Source organism: Taudactylus pleione, unplaced genomic scaffold (assembly GCF_031769625.1).
Source record: "Taudactylus pleione unplaced genomic scaffold, aTauple2 ptg000547l, whole genome shotgun sequence".
Classification (NCBI taxonomy): domain Eukaryota; kingdom Metazoa; phylum Chordata; class Amphibia; order Anura; family Myobatrachidae; genus Taudactylus; species Taudactylus pleione.
The window spans coordinates 1,442,241-1,465,202 of NW_028284949.1; the positions used below are offsets into that span (position 1 = coordinate 1,442,241).

Here is a 22,962-nt window from a genome sequence, read left to right on the forward strand (position 1 = left end):
TTATTGCATAGATGCCTCCATCAGTTGGCACATGCTCACATACTGTATATATCAGTGAGAGGAAGAGGGGGGATTCAGCCTGCCCAGGAAGTGATCAGGAGAGCCTTCTCTAGTGGTACTACATCTATATCCTAGCCCTGCTAACACCACCTGCAGATGATGTTAGAAATTGGAGACAAGCTAGAAAAAGTAAATTTCTAGCTTGTGTCTGACTGTTGGTAATTAGCCTTTTTATTTAGATTTTTTCCTTAAACATCTGGAAACAGCCACATTTGCATGATGTATGGCTTGATATAAAGTTATATTAACTTTTTAAAAACCTTGCGCACCAGAGATATTGTGGAGTAGTTAAGAAGTTGCCTCTTGCTTCTCATAGGTACAAGTATTTCTTTCTTACATTTCTAAGTCAGGCATTACTTTATTATATTTACTAAGCAACATCATCTTCTTACATTTCCCACTCACTTACAAGATATTTAGATGAGAGCAGTAACACTACAAATTAAACTTGATTTAAAGTTAGTAATCGTTCAGTGATGACGTCATGCCTAGTGCAAGGCTTTAGAATTATAAGAAATGACCTCATGCAGATCCCTCATCTCTCATCAGGTTACAGGACTGTGATCTGACCTCCTCCTGCTGTGATGATCTCCGCTCTGTTATTACTACAAACCGCTCTCTGACCAGACTGGAGCTGTCAAGGAATAATATGGAGGACTCTGGTATAAAGCTTCTATGTGAGGGACTGAGACATCCAACCTGTACCCTACAGGATCTTATGTAAGAATTGTATTAGTACTTGTATATATTTTGTTCTCTCAGTACAAGGACACACAAGGCACAAAGACGGGAATACTGGATCTTCTCTTATGTTGTCTGAGTATATTTTTATGGAACTATTATTCTATTCATTCCTAAGATACAACCATCGCTTTGTTTTATTATCATTTTATTAACATGTTTTTTGCATTAGTTATTAGCCTATTATTACTAGTTATATTATAAATTAGAGATATTTAAACTTCACCAGATGTTTGGAGACACAGACAGAGAGATCAGACAGATGGGTGACACTTATTGTCTGTACTTAATTTTATAATAATTAAAAAAAACTTTATTGCACTTGTAGAACTGCACACATGGAAAATGCAGCACATATTCTGCTGTGTGATGTCACGTCTAGCTCATTGTCACATGACTGCATGGTTAAACATGAGGACGCCCAATAAAAGGACTTGGGAGAATTGGTGATGTTCTGTGCAGAATAGGAATCAGATAAATAACTGCTCCAACTTTCACACTCATTTCACAAGACTATAATTTGTACTGCAGTATTATTTGAGATAAAGGGGTAAAGGAGGGAAAAGTTTTGGGTGATATTTCAGGAGGAAACACCACTATTTTCTCCTACTATAATACCATGATATTCCTGGGAAGTTTACAAGATAAAGAAAGGGATTCTGCACAGCGATCTATGAATCACAAAGATGTGTATGGTGTGAAAGAAATCTAGATTACCAACACCCAGTAGTGTCATGAGGGGTGTGTGGGCCGCCACCGGGTGTCACCCTTGGAGGGGGTGACACCCATGTACAGCCCACACCCCCAATAGGTGAGTACTTTTGGCTCCTCTTCTATGACAGGAGGTGGGTGCTGCAGGAGAAAGTTACACTGGACAGTCGAATCTCCGGGGGCAGCCCTGCATTTCTGGCAATGCTGGGCTGCCCTCCATAGTGACATCATCGGGGTCTCCCATGAGGCTACACCCCTTTTCTGGATGCGGGCGCGCTGGTATAGTCAGAGTGCGCTCCAGGTGTCACCACACCCTGTATGCCTCTGCCAACTTCAGAAATAATAGTGTATTCGGATATACTGATTAATCTCTCAAGTTGGTGGTAATTCCAAGTGTCAACAGGTAAATTTTTAAGCATGTGCATAAAAAAATGAGTGTATTCTTTTTCCCTTTGTTTCTGGGAAGTGAAATGTGGGGAAAATCCGGCATCATAGTGTCTTTATAATATGATACATTCTGCTTCTTCAAGATGCACTTATTCCAGAAACATAACAACACTTATAACCTGTTCCCATGCACAGTTACAGGACACAATACATATCCACCAACACCTTTCAGTTACTGTCCCACATGTAGGTTGCAATGTCTCTCAAGGAAGGGGGGGTTGGGGGGACACTTTGTCACCACTGCTTAGCATACCAGAGTAGCAGATGAACCGTTGCTGCGTGACACCCACCGAGTGACCTGAGAGGTTGGAGGCAGTCAGGATACACCTCCAGAGTGCCAAGAGATAAGGGCATGTTTTTCATGTTTACCCCTTCAGAGTACACAGAGGGTGCCAACTCCTAGATGTTGGGAGGTATGTCTGTGGAATGCCCTCACTCTCACTTGACTTTCCTCTAACCTCCAAACCTTCATGTGTTCCCCTCCTCAGGTAGCATAGCACATTCCATTACCACCCACTTTACCTACCTAAGCTATTCTTCTAATTACCTCCCACAGTGTACTTATAGCTTACATGTGTTCTCTTTCTATGCCTCAATCACACACCAGGAGAGTCTCTGATACTGCCCCAGCACTGAGTGCAACTCACTGAGCATTCTTCTGCTGCTTATCAAAGCAGCAAAGGAATGAAAGTCTGAGTTCTCACTCTGTGTTGCATTCTACACCTGCATATGCATTGCAGAGCGCGTGCGTGAAAGCAACACTGCGGTCACATATATCACGCAGTCATCACAGTGTGATTGACAGGAAGTGACCTATTGGGGGTGGTGACTGGGGAGTGGTTGGCGAATTGCAGATGAGCCCCTGCGTTTGGTGAACATTACAGTGACATGCATAAATTTCCCCCTGCGACGGCATACGCAGCTTGATGTCTCTCTGTGTGCAGGAAAGTTAGCAATTTCAGAGTAAGGTCTGACCTGTTGTAACTGTGCGTGTGGCTCCGATTGTACTCAATGGTACCGATGTTTTTGCAGGATTACAAGATATTACAGATGTGAGACAGGGGCAGTGGGCATCTGCATATTATGCTGCAACGGCATTGCGATTGCTAACATTAGCATACTTTCACAGCAGATATGTAATCACAGCCATGATCACACTTCCGATCCGTAATGAATCAGACACAATGGCCCTCATTCAGAGGCGCTCGCAAAATGCGAGCGCTCGTTCTGAATGTGGGCAGCCGCTTGTATTTTGAAGTGCGGCCTCCTGGTCGCTAGCTTTAGCGACCAACCAGGTTGATGGTCACGATGGTCAAGACCATCGCGACCATCGGGGCTTGCGACGAGACCCTAAGGTTGGGTCTTGGCAACCGCAAGCCCCAGGGAGCTTCCTGCTCTGATCGAGCAGGAAGCTCCCCACTGACATCACTGCTGATGTCAGTGCGGCCGCTCACAAAACAGCAGGCGCCTCCATTTGTGTAGCCCCCCCTCCACCACGCCTATAAAACGGGGCGAGCTGTCGATCAACATTGACAGCCGCCCCTTTTGTAGGGAGCTCCGGAGCGAGAGAATTTCACTTTCGCTCCGGGGCTTGTGCACGCGTAGTGCAGCCGCTGCGCATGCGCAGGGCCTAAACATCGACCCGCTTGCAAGTGCTCAGCGCTTGCGAGCGGGTCTGAATGAGGTCCAATAGCCATTCAGGTCACTTAACCAGGCTCTGTGGTTTATGGATAGAAGAAAAGCCAAAAGTGGGAGCACAGTGCCACTACCAGGGCTAAAATAGGATAATAAACAAAACTTAAAATGTTTAATTCAAAAGGTTTAATAAATCTCAGTCGAGCAAGGATCATACATAAAACATACGCAAACTTAAAATCCATATGAATATAAGTGCAGGTCAGTAGGATAGAGTGAACAAATGTTCATGGAATGCAAGGGTAGCAATCGGAAATTCTTATGGTGACAATGTAACAAAGGTGTAAATAAACCTTGATAGAATGTAACCTTCAATTACTATGGTACAGTATGTAGGTAACTTGAGGCAATACAGCAAGATCCAACAGCTGCTGGCTGTAGCCGTCTAACAGTTCAGTGTGTGTCCTCCAAAGGTGGACAGGCCCCAGGGACAGTGTGCGCAAGAGCAGATGTAACAAGTCTGGCGTGGTGCTTACAGTAGACACTAGGGTCAGCGTGCACCTTTCTGTCTGGTGCCCCCTTTTTCTTTTCTTTTTTTGATTTGGTTTATTGATAGAAAGTGAATGTACAGTATAGCCATACTCACTGAAGTATATATTTAGCAATGGAGCAAAGCCTGTAGAGGAGCAGTGGTGCAGAGAGCTCTCCAGCCAGTGTCTCTCCTCTCTAAGGGGTCTTTTTACTAAGCCTTCAATGGAGATAAAGTGATTAGAGATAAAGTCCCAGCCAGTCAGCTTCTAACTGCCATGTCACAGGTTGGGTTTGAAAATGACAGGAGCTGATTGACTGGGACTCAATCTCTGCCCATTTTATCTCCACCCAAGGCTTAGTAAATAGACCCCTAAGGATAATGGTGCAGGATCTAATACGATGGATACAGCGGGGTAATTTTCATAGTATCTGGGACTAAGAGGAGTACATCCTTCTTCCAGCATGTCGCTCAAACACAGTAGCAAGATGCCACTGCTCATGCACAGATACACTACTGGTGGCCATCTTGGTTAGGGAACAAAGCTTCCCTCAAGAAGTCATTTTATTGTAGACTCCCCAGTAGCTCTCTACACTACTAACATCCCCCACACTGCAAGCTTCTCCATATTACACAAACTTTCATTTGAAGCTTCTTCATAGCAACCTGTAAACAATGTGAGGTTAGTCAAACAATATAAACATCACGCAATCAAGCAGATTGTTGAAGTTCCCAAAAAGGAGACCAAACACAAAGTCATCTTTCTTGATAACATAAACCTTGGCAACAGTCTCTTGACTCAATGCTTTCAAACTGTTGTCAACATTATAATACTTGATGTCTTTGTACTTTGGACTCCTGTTTCTTGTAAAAGTCTATTTTCCTATAGTAGACTTCCATTCGCACAAGTCAGTCTTTGACTTTAGCTCCTGGACCTCCTCATGTACACAAAATGCAATATTTGTAAACTCTTCATCATATCTTTTGGAAGACTTCTGATGATTGATCTAGCAGATGACCTTGGTTGTGGCTGGACTTCCAAGCTGGTAGTTTGTATGTATACATACGTGTCTTGCTCGTCAAAATCTGGCTTTTTCACAACTTGTACTGTTTCGTTAAATACAATGTCTCTTGACTTAATAAGCTTTCCTGTAGTTGGATTCCACAACCTGTAACCTTTACACTCATGTTAATATCCCTGCATTATGCACTTTAATGACTTTGAGTCTAGTTTGTGTCTTTTTTATTTTGGCATATGGATACAAGCTATGCTTTCAAAATGTTCTCATGTCTGTCTTTTTGAGCAGTCTTCAATTGGTGTTATGTCCTTCAGGGCAACTGTTGGTGAATGGTTGTTCTGCTGTGGACACGGCTTCCGCCCTAAACTGTTTTTGTAAGTTTGCGTCAACCTTGCTTTATCCACTAGTGTATGGTTTGCTTGTTCAATAACTCCATTTTGCTCTGTACCAGTGTTTGAAGTGGAATTTTAGAAGAGGGGGTATGGAAAATTTAATAGAATGGATGGGGGTCTAGGTACACCTAGAACCCCAGAAGCTTTAGAGATTTTGATCCTGTGAAATAAATTCTAGATACATTTTATACTATAAAGTATAAGAGAAACCATATTATATTATATAAAGTTATCCAAACGGTGCTCCCTACCTCCCCTGTTTTCATCCACTTTTTTTCTCTATACTTGTTTTTGTTTACCATTCCTTAATGACTCACATGTCACTCCTGCACCTCTAACTCCCTCCTCTCTCTTTCTAACCTCTTCTATCTCTCACTCACTGTTTCCTTTTCTCATCCCCTCAGTACCTATTACTCTCTTCTTCCCCCTCTTATTCCCAGCACCTCTCACTTCCTGTTTGAATTTCTCAAAGACAATCATTGGGGAGGCTGAGGAAAACATGAAGATGGCAGAGGCACACTAGGATGTGACAGAGGCCCAAGCATCCATGAGCACCCATAGGTATGGCAGGTAAAGAAATACAAACTTTGAGCCAAAGGGAATAAAAAGAAAGGAGAGCCAGACAGGTATTTGGTGATTGAGGCAGACACACTGGAGGAGTGTTCGTACTGAGGACCTATATCAGGAGTCAGCTGCAGTCTCCAACAGCAGTTACTCCTTACCTGTCTGGCTTGGGGGTCTGCACAGCATAGGCTGCAGTTTATGCAGCCCTCTTATCCCTGCCATCCCCACAATGTAAATTGGAGGCGGGGTTTACATACAGAGGTAATGATGGGCAGAGCCTACATAAGTGGGTGTGGCTTAAGTTTGGTGCTGGTAGCAAACAGGCTGGCATCTAGGGACTGCATTAGTAGCAGCCAGAAGCCAGATAGGGCTGCTGTAATAGCAGGGAAATGACTTCCCATGGGAAGCACTAGCTCTGCTATTGCAGTCTGAACTGGCAGTCCCAGGGGAAGAAAACACCTCCCACTGGGATTGCCTTTCTAGCTGTGATGATGATCAGCCAGGAATGCTTCCAATGAGAAGTCAATGCCACCGCTAGGCAGTCCCTGCGAGGGGCAGATATTACTGGGGGGGAAGGGGATGCAGTCCCGCAGTTCCTAGGTAAAATCCATCATTGGTCTCCAATGTGACATGCAGGGTCCCAGAGGTGCTTGTCAGTAACTTACAGATCCGGCAGGACAGCAACACTTCCTGTATTGGCTCAGGCCCATGTTAAAGGGAGGACAGTAATGTGTGTGTCACTAAACATCCTCCCGCACATAGAAGCCTCTTCTCACCAGTCCTGTCTCTTAGATCTGGGCTCCGGCTGCTACAGTGCAGTGAAACAAGTGAGCAGAAACAGCAGTTCCCCTTAGATACTATCCTATCCCACTTTTAGCTAGGTAGCTCTCTCTCTCCCATGATCTGCCTGTAGATGTGTCTGCACAACACTTGTTGTGTGTGCAGCAGGCTTGAGCACTGTGTCAGCTTGTATATCATTAAGTGGGGGAATAAAGTGGCACTACGCCATACCGTTTTATACCTCCCCCATTTTGACTACTGCTCTGGACTATAAGCAATGGTCAACTGATAATGTATTCCATATCTTGTCATGTATATCTCTACCTCTCTGTTATGATATTTTCCTTCATCATTAACTGTTTGGTTCTCCATGAGTTTCTTGTAATCTGCAATTTTCTTTGCTACTTCAGAACTATCGTTTAAGTAGTAAACTTGTGTCATTCTTGTGAACTCATCAATAAATGTCACAAAGTATTCAGATCCACTAATAGACTTTACTTCCATTGGTCAACACTCATCTGAATGTACTAATTCAAGTAACACTTTAGCTCTATTGGTTGAATTTGGATACAGTTGACAACTTTGTTTTCCAAATATTCAGCTTTCACACAGTTTTTCTATGTTAATTATCAACATTCCTGTGACCATCCCATTCTGCAGCTTCTGACCAATGTCATATCAGAGGTGACCAGGGTTGGATTGGCCCACAATTGCATATGGGAAATCCCTGATGGGCCCCATTGCCTGATGGCCCCACCCCTTTCTTTAGGGGTCAGTAATTTGGGGAGGCAGGATCATGGATGAACTTAGGAGCTTATTTTGTGTCTATGGAAACTACACCATGGGTTATCCCTTCTAAAAGTGGGTGGTTCTGCCATACCCATCTCCTCCTTTATAAGGGAACCCTTTTATTTGCATGTCCTCTTTAATATGTGGCTAAGTCCATTTGTGGTGCTGGCCACACCCCCTCTGTTGGCTGGTCACACCCCTTAAGCTTGGGCCCATACCACTGCATTCCCTGGTGGGCCCTTTATGTCAACACTGAAGGTGACCAAATCTTCTAAGCCTGAGTTCCAATGATTGCAACTCATTTGTCATCTTTGCATTGTAGTGCTATGCATCAAGGACATATAATTGCTGACGTCTTGTGCCTATAGCAATGATTGTCCCACTTCTCTTTCTCATGATGCACTTTCCTCTTGTAAATTGAACTATGTGTCCTCTTTGCTCTAAGACACTAATTGCAATAAGAATTGTTTTCATTTCTGGTACATAAAATACATTTAGGATTTCTGTGACTTTAGTTCTTGAACCAATTCTCCATTGTGTTTTAATTATCCCTACTTTAGTAGCTATTGCAATTGATTGCCAAGTTCCTTGTTTGTAATATGATCACACTCACTTATCTTAGTGAACTAATACTCATTATAGCTGAAATGTCTTGTTGCACCTGAACCAATATACCATAAATCATTTATGTGATTATCGTTTACATTCAAGGCTGACTGATCTTTGTCATCACATTTCTGGCTCTGCACTGGATCCACTTCTCTTAGGTCACAGGGCAATTAACTGTAAACAATCGTGTGACAATCATAACACTTGAGCTTGAATTAAAATTTTCTAAACTGTTCACTTTTTGCTTGTAATACAGGTGTCCCAGCACTAGGTACACAGATTACACATTCTTGGAACTGCAATAGTTTTGCTCTCACTGTTTCTGTTTTCAACTTTGCACTTTTTTGCTGCCAATGGTACGGCTAAAGCTGCATACACACGGGACAATGTGCTGTATAAAAGATATTGGTGAAAGATTTATTTCAGTGAAGTCATCCTGCCACATCTCTGAATAGGCAATTCTTGACGATATCGTTCAAATTGGCCTGCATGTACAGACAACCAAAGATATTGTTATCATCCAGTGGGAGCTTACATCGTTGGTTGTTTACTGCATACACACTGAACTATATGAATTATATATCATTGAACAATATCGTTATTATCCATATAATTCATAAAAATCGCCCCGTGTGTATGCGGCTTAATGGTGCATATAACGATATCGTCCATCGACCGTGCATGCAGGCCAACCTGAACTATATCGTCCAGGTCGCGGCTCACTAGCCCGTCATTGGTGGGTTGGTGGTGTGCTGGATGAATGATATTATTCATCCAGCACACCGGGAATGTGCAGGGAGATCAGTCAGTGATACTGATCGTCCCGTGTGTATGCACCATAAGAAGTCAAATTCTTATGTTAGATTCTGAACCATGTTGGTTGCAATTTCCTCACCTTCTAGCTCACCTACAGAGGCTTTCTGCTGAGATACAGACAACTTCCTGTCAATATAATCATTCATAATTCTGCTTTCATGTAACTTTGTGTTATATAATACACCTCTTAAGTTTATTCTCCTCATGAGACCTCCATTCTGATATACCTCTTGCAATGCAGTCCACATATCTCTACCTGACATCTTCCCATGTATTATGGAGCACACATGGTGCTCCACACTTAAGCCTATGGTATTCATGGCTCACTCTTCCTCATCTGGGCTTGGACTATTACCAGGATCCACTGTAATGTTCCAAAGTCTCTCCCGCATAAGTTGCATTTCCATAGCAATTTCCATGTTGTGTAGTTTTCTGCACCTAAATTTGAAATGAAACACATTATAGGTGTTGTTCCTATACTTGTGCATCATTATAACGCAGCTCTGATATTGTAAAATGTGTTATCTATAACAGTCCATTAAAAAATGCACAGTGCTTGTCTTACTGTGTGCTGCAGCAGCTTTCAACAACTTTACATATGCTCAAAATGGTGCCTCAATGCTTGTCCGGTGTTTGTAATACACTTCCCACTGTTCCTTACATACCTCTGTATACACTCTGGAGACTCTGGGCCTGATTCTGACCCGCTCGCGAGCGCTGAGCGCTCACAAGCGAGTCGATGTTGGGCAAGTGCGCATGCGCAAGGCGGAGGCTGCTCCGTCGTGCGCATGCGAGAGACCCGGATAGCGACGGGCAAGCCGTCGATACAAGGTCTCGCACCAAAGGGGGCGTGCTGTCGATGGTGAGTGACAGCACGCCCCCTTTGGTGGGCGTGCCGGGGGTGTGGCTGCAAGAGCTCTGTAAGACCAAGAAGTCCACTGGGACTTGCGGTCTTGTCGCAAGTCCGATGGTCGCGATGGTCTTGACCATCGCGACCATCATCCTGGCCGCTCGCACTAGCTGTGGGTGGTCACCCACAGCTATGCGAGCAGCCAAGAGGCCGCTCTAAAAAAACAATAGGCGGGCACTGATTCAGAGCGAGCTCTCTGAAAGAGCGTCCGGCTCTGAATCAGGCCCTCTGATCCCACTTCTCTTATATATTTTTATCCCTTATATAGTGAAGTGTCTAGGTGACTGCTAGAGCTGTGCACTCTCTGAGCTTTCATGCAGTGCCTGGGGCTTGTAGTGCTGTTGTGTCTCTGTACCTAAGGTCTTTTGTGTCTGAGCCCATAACTGTTGGGGATATGTGTACAACCTTAATGGTAAGCAGATTACTTTACATACCAGCATTAGACAATGACCTCTCAGGTAACTTAACCAGGCTCTGTGGTTTTTTGATAGAAAGTGAATGTACAGCCATATCCACTGTATTATATATTCAGCAATGATGCAGACTGTAGCAGAGCAGAGGTGCAGAGAGCTCACCAGCCAGTGACTCTCATCTCTGAGGATAATGCTGCAAGGTCTGGAATGCTGGATACAGCAGGTAATATCTCAGGTCTTTGGAGCCAAGAGGAGAACGTCCATCCTACACCATGTTGCTCATACACAGTGGCAAGATGGCACCATGCATACGCAGGTACACTAGTGGTGGCCATCTTGGTTATGGAGCAAAGCTTCCCTAGAGGAGCCATTTTGTTGGAGACTGTGCAGTAGCGCACTCCAATACCAACACACAGATGTGTTAGCAATTGGAGACAAGCTTGAAAAAGTTTAAATTTTTATGTGCTTCAAAAAAAGCTCCACTTCACAGTCTACATTGGGAATTATGAGATCTTCAGTATTCTGCATTAGTTTGCAAATATCGTGGAGATATTTCTGACATTCTGTGCTAAGCTGGTGTTAAATAGCCTCATCACTTACATTTTTGTCTTTATTATTAGGAAACAGCCATGTTTGCCTGATGTAAGGCTTGATATAAAGTTAGTAAATGTTCAGTGATGATATCATGCTGAGTGTGCACATTATAAGAAATAACCTAATGCAGAACTCTCTTCAGGTTACTACATAACTGTGGTCTGACCTCCTCCTGCTGTGATGATCTCTGCTCTGTTATTACTACAAACCATTCTCTGACCAGACTGGACCTATGGGGGAATAATCTGCAGGACTCTGGAACAAAACTTCGGAAGTTTGTGAGGTCGCCTCTGCAGCTTCGAATGCAAGAGGGTTGAGTTGCATCAACAAAATTGTGTGAATTTATATTTGCACTGAATGGGGGTTTCCTTAGAAGGCCTCATGAGGAAACCGGGGTTGCCATTCCCGGAGAAGCACGTCCAGGACGGAGATCCTGATCACCTCCAACCCTCCAGAAATCCCCACTCACAGACTTACCTGCTTCCTCACCTCAGTATTGCTTGGACGGAGATAGCTTCACACTGATGTCACTCTATTGGAGACGTCAGCGGTCTCATTGCTATTTTCTCACTCACTGTGCTACGAGTGACTGCACCGAACCACACCAGATAGCTAAGCAGACTCAAAAGCCTGCCTGCACTCCTGCTTACGAGCGGTCGAGAGCACGTCTGCATTAGACTTCTACGAGTGAGTACACAATATAAAGTACTTATTCCACACTGTTTTTCTAGGTCCGAATTTCGACATAACAAGTGGATCAAGTCCAATACATTGCATACCGAAGGTTTTAACTATCATCTGAGGTTTACATGCTTGTATAAGCATTTACTGAAGAACAGGAAGAGAATCACTAAAACCATTTGCTATACCCACATATCGGTAATTGGTCATTATCTTGAGCTCTCTATTTAAGAAAGGATTCTGGGGACTGAATATAGAGCTTGATCAGATCATAGCACTGGATTGTATATATATTCTTATATTTATATTTTATTTGTTTGACACTTGCTACTTTATAATAAATACATTGTTTTTACAACTGTGTGGTTATTTAAACCAGTGCTCCACATCCATCCATGTTCTTTGATCTTTTTAGCAGATCATATCCTGCTGTGGGAGCTGCTAGTTTATAACCCAATATAACAACTGCTTGAGGAGCGCCCCTATATATCTTTTTTTATATCTATACTACCTTTAGAAAATTCATCTGGCAGAATAAAAGGCGGTGGATCAGTATGCTCAAATTGCAGCAATCTGTAGCCAATGGTGGTATGAACCTACCGAATTTGAAATTATATAATCATGCGGGAATTCTTCGACTGGATTGGTAAGGACTTTCACACAATTGCGGCTATAGACCAATCCTTTTCACAACATCAACATTTACTCTCTTTCCTACACATTCATCAACAGGAAATACCTCCTTCAGTATCCCAAAATCCACTCTAAGGGGTAAATTTACTAAGAATCGTATTTGAGCGAGTTTGCAAACACATGCGAGTTTAGCCTGTTTTTCAAACTGGCAAATTTACTAACCCCAAACAGGAGTGAGTTTGGAAGTGAGTTTTCACTTTTCACAGTTGAAACTCATGTCATTTTGCAAACTCGACTAAACTCACCATCAGCCAAACTAGGAAGTACTTTACATGGAAAAGATGCAACTCGGAAATTTTCTAAGAATCGAGTTTACAATCTCTGGTAAGTTTGTAGCAAACTCACTGTTACATTGAAGTTTCAAATAGACCGCCTGCGAGCTTGGCAGAAACATACACAGATCAGTGTGATGTGTATGTTTCTGCCTGGTTTTAAATTTTTTTAAATTTTTTTTAAATGATGTAGGGTCCCCCCTCAAATGCATAACCAGCCCCAGAATTTTCAACCAGTTCTGGTTCCTAAAATTATGGGGAACAAAACGAATAGGGTTCCACTATAATTTAGGAACCAGCACCTGGCTGCAGGGCCAGTCCTGGTTTTAAATATAGGGGGAAAAACAATGCGTAGGAGTCCCCCTATATTTAAAACCAGCACCGGGCCACAGTTTGGAGACCCTTTCACCAGGGCTCCATGGCCAACGTATTACAACCCCAAGCCGGTCAGGCCAAGCCGGGGATCTAATTAGCATCTACTCTGGCTGCTGGCTCCTGACTCACTGTCAGTCGGGAGCAGGTTGCAGGTTTTAAAAGGGAAAATTCATCCAAGTTTTTGGTGAAGCAAAGTGAGTTGAAAAAAATAAAATCTCGACCAAACTCGATGCTTAGTAAATTTACCCCTTAATGTCCTCTTGGATTGTTTGGCATACTACTAGACATAGGAAGGGTCTCAATAGTCACCACTCATTATTTCTTCACCTGGTAGCTAAACCAGAATTTCAGCACGGTCAGGCAACACAACCTTTTCTTTCTTGGCATTTCAGGGGCATATTCCATGTCAAAGCATTAGTGGATAATACTGCTAAATCTCCTCTCCAAGTACAGGCACTTGTGGATAAATATGCGATACCTAATTCACACACTTTAGCTTTATATCAAGCACAGCACTACACTAGTTCAGTTATTAAACATTTTTCCACACAAGATTGGTCTAACCCCCTGGACGCCACACTAGCTAGATCTTCATCTGGTAGGATAGCTATATCAATATTCTACCAATTAATACATGACCCCTTATATTTGACAAAATGAAAGGTCAATGTATTTTCTTGGACACAGATTTTTACCCATATATCAGTCGGCCTTTTCTTGAAAACCTTTACTTATTCCATGCGAACATTGTCTGCCTCAATGTATAGGAAAATGTTTTACAACATATTCCATAGAGGGTATCTCTCACCACATTGCAGATTTCTAATAGGAATTTCTGACTGTGGAGCCTGCCCTAAATGTTATAGTTCCAATGCCGCATTTCTGTATTGTATGTGGGACTGCCCCTAATAACCTATTTCTGGAAACAGGGTAGGCGGTTTGCATTGACTTGCCTCCTTAATTATTTGCCCTTGATGGCAGAGAGGGCGGTTTGGGGGTTTGTTCCTTCTACAACAAAAATGTTGCAGGGAAGCAAAAAACTGATTCTTATAATTTCTGCTGTTGCTCGTAAATGCATTTTACACCAATGTATTCATAGGGAACCTCCTTCTATACATTTATTTAAATCTTAATTATTTCACGTGTGTGCATACATAGTTGGATCTAGTTTTAAATGCCATGCATCTTATCTTTCTGATTTTATATTCTGTAATTTTGCTGATATGCCAAATGTTGTACTTTTCAACTATACCGTATTGGATATTGTATGACTTATGTGTTGTTTTTATTTGCTCTTTTATGAATAAAAAAAGTTTAAAAAAAAAGGAAAAAGGTGTTCTATTTGAGATTTCTATTTGGGTTCCTATTAGTGTCTTTTGCGGCCGATTTGCACTTTTTTTCGTCTGCGATGACAAGTATGAATCCTTAGTAAATTTCAAGGTCCTATTGATGTCTATGGCAAAATGCTGTTGAGATAGATTGATTGTCTATATGTGTGAACACATGTTACCGTCCGAGTTTCAGGTGTTCTCGACCGACTTTTCCTATTCGAATGGGACAAACTCGGCTGATTTTAGCGTTTAGTAAATTGCGAATATGCATTTCATGTGCGATTTTGACGCATTCAAATTCATTCGCGCTTAGATAATTTACCCATTAGATTTGGAAGGAAAATGTCCAAACTCAAATCTAAATCACAGTGTAAATATAAAGCTGTATAAATGTGTGGGCTACATGCACAAGCAGCCTGTATTTACCCTGCATGCAAAACATAAATAAATGTATTTGCACCATGGTTTGTGCCAGGTGCAAGGATAGTTGAATTTTTGTGCTTTGGTCCCAGCTCACAACCAGACCCTGTGTGCACCCAGTTCAAAACAATTACCAATATTTAAAAAACTTTTGCAGGCACTGAGAATTTCAGACAAAATTGAAATATTAATTATTTTTTAACATCTTCCACACTTTTTTATACTGAGAGGCATCTGGATAAAATTGCTGACCAGATGTTGAATGGCAGAATATGACCAATATGACGCTTGGAGGCAGCACATACAGTGGAGAAAACCAGGGCCAGCTCTAGAGGTGTTCGACCTGAGCGGTCGAACGGGGCGACACCCATAGAGGGTGCACCCTTCCCCAGCATCCCGATTTCAGAAGTAGTGTCCCGCTGTTCCACCCGTGGGCCAAAGTGGCCTGCGGGTGCTCAAATTGGGGGATGGGGGTTGGGTACCTTCACCACCGCAGCTGTGCGGCAGTACCAGGACCCTGGAGTCTGAATGGATTCTGCACGCATGCGCATGGGATCCATACAGCGCTGTGAGAGGGCTGGGGGAAGCTCAGCTAGTGAGGCTTCCTCCAGCCTGACGCTATTTGGAGGCGTGCCGTGCAGGCACGCCCCTCAGATAACATAATGCAGGGAGGCGTGGCCTAATGCAATTAGACCACACCCCCAATTTCAGTCACAGGCAGCTGTGCCGCGCGCGATAAGGAGCGAAGAGCACTCGGCCGGCACAGGGCAATATTAACCCTGGAGCCAGCCCTGGAGAAGATGATACATTCTACTCTACGCATTACAGCACTACTGTAACCCACATATTGATGTAATACTTACCGACAAGTGGCTCTTCTTACAGATCTCCAATACCAAAATAATAACCATAATATAATCAGGCCATGCCCCAGTACTAATAATGTGTGAGGCTCCCATTAGGCCAGGGGCATATTTATAATTGGTGCAGGGTGTGCGGTGCACACGGGCCCCTTGGTCCAGGGGGGCTCACACCACACACCCTGTACCCATATTCTTTAATACTTATCCATCCAAAGTTCTGAGGTAGCTGTAGTGCTGAACAAAACACCTGGAAAATGGCCGTGGCAGCCATTTTCCCAGCGTTTTGAGCATGCGCAGTAGGGAACTTTCCGGGAAAATGGCGGCTGCACCATTTTCCCAGTAACCTCCGCATGCACAGTAGAATCTGGGCACAGACTAGTGCCCAGAGTTTGCTGCTGCGGTGATGCAGTTGGCCGCTGTGGAAGGAGGAGGGGGCCCGGATGGGTGCACACGGGCCCCCCTCCTCTCTTATTATGCATTAGGTCATGTCACTTAGCCCATCAAAGACAGCCAATATGTTGCTGTACATTATACTACACATTATGAAGACCTTAGATGGAGAGTGAGGTTACATCTACTGTATTATCAGATCTCTTCCCAAGGATAAAGCACTAGGGCCGATGGGTTTAAATTTTTTTGTTTTATTATACTCTTCATATGGAGAATATTGGGAAATCGCACCATTTCTAAATACAAAAAAGGAAGTATTTTCAAGGGAGTCGTATGCGTGATTGGATCGGATTCAAATCGCCCCGTTTATGGGGGCCTTAAGAGGTACGAGGTATGGCTACCTCCTTGACCAATACATACAAACACTGTGGCGAAATATTCAGAATGATTACAGAAATACATGTAGCATCAACAGCTTAATTTAAATACATCAGTTTGTCCCTTCTGTGTGACCACCTCTGTATAAGAAAATTTAGGAAGGTCACAGTAGAGAAACTGCTGTTCCTAATTCTGCTGCTCCTCACTTTGCCACTGGCCATCTGTGAGAAGTGACTCCATAAGTAAGATTAAGGGGTACATTTACTAAAGTAATTGTTTTTAGTAGTGGAGATGTTGCCCATAGCAACCAATCAGATTCTAGCTATTATCTTCTAGAAGGAGCTAGTTAAATGTTAAGTGGAATCTGGTTGGTTCCCATGGGCAACATCTTCACTTCTAAAAACTCTCACTTTAGTAAATTTAGGCCCTCATTCAGAGCCACTCGCTATTTGCGGTCGTTCGTTCTAAAACAAGGGGTGGCTATTCAAATGAACCGTTCGCTGTTTGCGGTCTGTTCACGCCTCTATGTCTGAACGAGCGAACAAAACTTGCGTTCGGTTTTTGGAAAAATACGCCCCCTGGCCGCTCGCATCCTACGTCATGTCCGCTATTTATTAGATTAATCGAGTACATCGACAAGGGTATGAACTGCTCGCTATTCTTGGGGCTGGTGTTTGCTACCACAATTTTGCAAGCAGTTCTGACTATAAAATAACCCAGTGACGTGGTCAATGACGCTGCTGTTTTAAATATGCACACCCATAAAACGCCCGTTTTGACCTTTAAGCACGCCTGCGTTCTGATTTCCACTCCCCATTTTCAAGCACCTTCCCCTGTTACCACCCACATACGCCTCTTTCTGTCACTCAAAATAGCAGGCATTCGCTATTTTGCGAGCACATGAATTTCGGCCGCACTGACTGGTTAGCGCATGCGTATAACGATCCGTACGCATGCGCAGTTGGGCTAACATTGCTCGGAACGAACGAGCGGCCGCTTACGAGCGGCTCTGAATCAGGCCCTTACTCCTAAAGGTGCATACACACGTAACGATTTTGTAACCAACGATTATCTGTCAGATTTTCTGTCTAAAGCTGCATACACACGTATTGATTTTGTTAGTGAACGATTTTCATTCAGTTTTTCCTTTGAAAAAGTGAACGATTTTTTGAAGTGTAATGAACAATTTTTTGACGATTTTTTTCAACGATGAATTAAAAATGTTACTTCCCTTAATGAAAATCGTTTAGTTGGTCAGTCAGAATGAACTACAAACTCCAAACGGGAACACACATGAATGATGATCGTTCATCGTTATAACTCAGAAACTGAACGATTTTTTCAACAATTGAACGATAACGACATCGTTATAGTTAAATCATTCAAAAAATCATTACGTGTGTATGCACCTAGATTTTCCCCTGAAAAGTGAATGATCAAGTGTAATGAACGATTTTTACAACGATGAACGAAAAATGTTCCTTCCCTTAATGAAAATCGTTATGTTGGACAGTCTGAAATGAACTACAAACTGCAAACGGGAGCATGCTTGAACGATTTTCATTGTTATAACTCAGAAACTGAACGATTTTTTGAATGATTGAACGATAACGACGTCGTTATAGTTAAATCGTTCAAAAGTCATTACGTGTGTACGCACCTTAAGAGTAAAAGTGCCTATCCACTAGAAGACAGGCAAAAGACTGCACGATTATGACATTGTCAGTCTGTCAATGTGCCTACACTGAAGGAGCAGTCATTCAGTGTAGGCTCTTCAATCATCTGCAAACATGCTCAACCTGACATTATCGTCAGGTTGACCAGCATGTTTGCGCAATGATAGATGTCTAAAAGATCACATTTTTTAACAATCTGCACACGATTTTCAAACAATTATCGAACGATCAAACGATATCGATAAATATCATTATCGTTTAATCGCTCATTTTAATCGTCTAGTGGATAGGAACCTTTAGATTTCCACATTGAATGGGTGTCAGTGTTTAACCCATGCATGTCCAGTGACCAGTAGTTTAGTAGAATAAGATAAGGAATATCATCTAGTGACATCCCGGTGTACTTACTGGGAAGCCAGAGGTGAAAGTCTCTGAATCTATTGTGAAGATGTTACCATGTTGTAATGCAATAATCAATACTAAATTAAATGGTCAGATGTTTTGCCAAAATGAATTTAATATATATACAAATACATGTTTGTTCCACTGATAGTGGTGAGATAGCCATTATCCTTTTTAAAGAGGAAATGATCCACACTTAGTGTTGAAATGGTCATCATCATATATAATCACAGTAAGGTATCAAGTAGGTCAGTTTGTGTCATCATATTATGCACCTAGAGGGTAGTCTATTAATGGAATAAAGTACAGCTACGGTACACCGAATGCAATGACATTACATTAAAGGGCCAGATATTCAGCCAGAAAATATATACAGTACACACGTATATATATCACTGATAATGGTGAGATAGCCATTATCCTATGTAATAAGGGGATTATCCACATTAGGTGTTAAAAATGGTCAGTATCATAGATAATATATAGACAATATATTTAGTGAATTGGTTAGTAAAATCATATTGCAGAGATATAGTAGAGACATTTTTAAGCGCCAAGAGGGTTGAATTCCTAATAGTTAGACATCCTAAGATGTATTTAGATTGACAATGGTGTCCCGCAAACAGTACATGTATAATCTTACCAAGGTGAAATTGCAGGTCAATTTAAACCCTCAGGAGGCGGAGCAACGGTCGGTCAAAAGTCGAGCCTCCAGTCACCCTCCGATCCCACTTTAAGTCAAAAGGCATTTTGTGGTTAATTTGAAAAGCCCAATACCCAATCCTGGGGGTCTAAAATTATGCAGCCGGTAGTCCTGGATAGCTCTGAACCTTTCTCTACTCCCCCATAAATTTTAGTCAATTTAAACCCTAAGGTGGCGGAGCAACAGTCGGTCAAAGTAGGGCCTCCAGTCATACTCCAGGCCCACTTTAAGTCAATGGCACTTTGAGGTTAATTTGAAAGCTCGCAGCACCCAATCCTGGGGTTTAAAATTATGCAGCCAGCCTGCCTGGATAGCCCTGGTCTTCCTCTATTTTCCCACCGTTTTTGGTCAATTTAGATGCACAGGAGGCGGAGCAACATTTTGTCAAATTCTGGCCTCCAGTCACCCTCCGGGCCCGCTTAAAGTCAATGGCATTTTGCAGTTGCTTTGAAAGCTCGCAGTTACCATTTCTGGGGGTCTAAAATTATGCATCCAGTATGCCTGGATACATCTGACCTTCCTCTACTATCACACCAATTTTGGTCAATTTAGACCCTCAGGTGGCAGAGCAATGGCATTTTGCAGTTGTTTTGAAAGCTTGCAGTTACTGATCCTGGGGGTGTAAAATTACGCGGCTGGTAGTCTTGGATAGCCCTGACCTTTCTCTACTCCTCCATAAATTTTAGTAAATTTAGACCCTCAGGTGGTGGAGCAACAGTTGGTCAATGTTGGGCCTCTAGTCACCCTCCGGGCCCACTTTAAGTCAATGGCATTTTGCAGTTGATTTGAAAGCCTGCAGTTACCAATCCTGGGGGTTTAAAATTACGCATTTAGTAGGCCTGGATAGCCCTGACCTTCCTCTACTATCACACCGATTTTGGTCAATTTAGACACTCAGGTGGCGGAGCAACGTTCGGGCAAATTTGGGCCTTCAGCCACCCTCCAGGCCCATTTTGTCAATGGCATTTTGCGGTTATTTTGAAAGCTCGCAGTACCTGATCCTGGGGGTCTAAAATTACGTGGCCGGTTTGCATGGATAGCTCTGACTTTTTTCTACTCCCCAATACATTTTAGTCAATTTAGACTTCCAGTCACCCTCTGGGCCAACTTTGTCAATAGCATCTAGCGGTTAATTTGAAAGCTCGCAGTACCTGATCCTGGGGATCTAAAATTATGCAGCCGATATGCCGGGATAGCCCTGACCTTCCTCTACTTTCCCACCGATTTTGGTCAATGTAGACCCTCAGAAAACAGAGCAACAGTCAGTCAAAATCGGGCCTCCAGTCACACTCCAGTCCTGCTTTAAGTCAATGGCAATTTGCGGATACTTTGAAAGCTTGCAGTTCCCGATCTTGGGGATCTAACATTACGTAGCCAGTATGCCTGGTTAACACTGAACTTTCTCTACTCCCCCATAAATTTTAGTCAATTTAGACCCTCAGGAGGCAGAGCAACGGTCGGTCAAACTCGGGCCTCCAGTCACCCTCTGGGCCCACTTTAAGTTAATAGCATTTTGCGGTAAATTTGAAACCTCGCAATAACCGATCCTGGGGATCTAAAATTACGCAGCCGCTATGCCTGGGTAGCCCTGACCTTCCTCTACTTTCGCACCTATTTTGGTCAATTTAGACCGTCAGGAGGCGGAGCAATGGTCAGTCAAATTCGGGCCTCCAGTCACCCTCTGGTCCCACTTTAAGTCAATGGCATTTTGCGGTAATTTTAAAGCTCGCAGTTACCAATCCTGGGAGTCTAATATTATGCGGCCGGTAGTGCTTGATAGCTCTGATCTTTCTCTACTCCCACATAAAGTTTAGTCAATTTAGAACCTCAGGTGGTGGAGCAACAGTCAGTCAAAGCCGGGACTCCGGTCCCACTTTGTCAATGGCATTTTGCGGTTACTTTGAAAGCTCACAGTACCCGATCCTGGGGATATAAAATTACGCAACTGGTAAGCCTGGATAGCTCTGACCTTTTTCTACTCCCCAATATATTTAAGTCAATTTAGACCCTCAGGTGATGGAGCAACAGTCAGTCAAAATCGGGCCTCCAGTCACCCTCCATGCCCACTTTGTCAATAGCATTTTGCGATTACTTTGAAACTTGCAGTACCTGATCCTGGGGATCTATAATTATGCAGCTGGTATGCCTGGACAGCTCTGACCTTTTTCTACTCCCGAATACATATTAGCAAATTTAGACCCTCAGGTGGTAGAGCAACAGTCGGTCAAAGTCAGCCCACCAGTCACCCTCCAGGCCCACTTTAAGTCAATAGCATTTTGCAGTTAATTTGAAAGCTCACAGTACCAGATTGGGGGTCTAAAATTACGCAGCCGGCATGCCTGGATAGCCCTAACCTTCCTCTACTTTCGCACCTATTTTGGTCGGTGAAAATCGGGCCTCCAGTCACCCTCCGGGCCCACTTTAAGTCAATGGAATTTTGCAGTTGCTTTGAAAGCTTGCAGTTACCGATAATGACGGTCTAAATTTAAGGGGACAGTAGGCCTGGAGAGCCCTGACTTTCTTCTACTTTCCCACCAATTTTGGTCAATTTAGACACTCAGAAAATGGTTGGTCAAATTTGGGCCTCCAGTCTCCCTATGGGTCCACTTTAAGTCAATAGCATTTTGTGGTTAATTTGAGAGCTCGCAGTATCCAATTTTGGGGTCTAAAATTAAGCATCCAGTATGCCTGGATAGACCTGACCTTACTCAACTTTCACACCAATTTTGGTCAATTTAGACCCTCAAGTTGTGGAGCAACAGTCGGTCAAAGTCGGGCCTCCAGTCCCACTCCAGTCCTGCTTTAAGTCAATTGCATTTTGCGGTTACTTTGAAAGCTTGCATTTACCGATCCTGGGGGTCTAAAATTACGCGGCCGGTATGCCTGGATAGCTCTGCACTTTTTCTACTCCCCAATACATTTAATCAATTTAGACCCTTAGGTGGTGGAGCAACAGTCTGTCAAAGTCGGGCCTCCAGTCACCCTCTGGGCCCACTTTGTCAATAGTATTGTGCGGTGAATTTGAAAGATCGCAGTACCCGATCCTGGGGATCTAAAATTACGCAGCCAGTATGCCTGAGTAGCCATAACCTTACGCTACTTTCCAACCAATTTTGGTCAATTTAGACCCTCAGGATGCGGAGCAACGGTCAGTCAAAGTTGGATCTCCAGTCACCCTCTGGTCCCACTTTAAGTCAAATGCATTTTGTGGTTAATTTGAAAGCTCGCAGTACCTGATCCTGGGAGTCTAAAATTAGATGACCGGTAGTCCTAGATAGCTCTGACCTTTCTCTACTCCCCCATAAATTTTGGTCAATTTAGACACTCAGGTGGCGGAGCAAAGTTCGGTCAAAGTCGGGCCTCCTGTCACCTTCCGGGCCCAATTTAGGTCAATGGCATTTTGCGGTTAATTTGAAAGCTCGCAGTACCCGATCCTGGAGGTCTAAAATTATGCTGCCGGTATGCCTGGATAGCTCTGACCATTTTCTACTCCCGAATACATATTAGTCAATTTAGACCCTCGGGTGGTAGAGCAACAGTCGGTCAAAGTCAGGCCTCCAGTCACCCTCCGGGCCCACTTTAAGTCAATAGCATTTTGCGGTGAATTTGAAAGCTCGGAGTAGCCGATCCTGCGGTTCTAAAATTATACAGCCAGTAGGCGTGGAAAGACCTTACCTTCTTCTACTTTCCCACCAATTTTGGTCAATTTAGACCCTCAAAAAATGGAGCAATGACCGGTAAAAATCGGGCGTCCAGTCACCATCCAGGC

At 43.2% G+C, this 22,962-nt stretch overlaps 1 protein-coding gene across 1 annotated transcript in view; it reads left to right on the forward strand.

The window, feature by feature from the left end:
• LOC148500737 (NACHT, LRR and PYD domains-containing protein 3-like) overlaps positions 1-11,326 on the forward strand; it is a 52,446-nt gene extending 41,120 nt beyond the window's left edge. Inside the window, exons 9-10 of the mRNA XM_088451427.1 lie at positions 610-780; positions 11,152-11,326. Coding sequence (XP_088307553.1) covers positions 610-780; positions 11,152-11,326 — 346 coding nt within the window. The remainder of the gene's footprint in view (positions 1-609; positions 781-11,151) is intronic.
• The last annotated feature ends 11,636 nt before the right edge of the window (positions 11,327-22,962 follow it).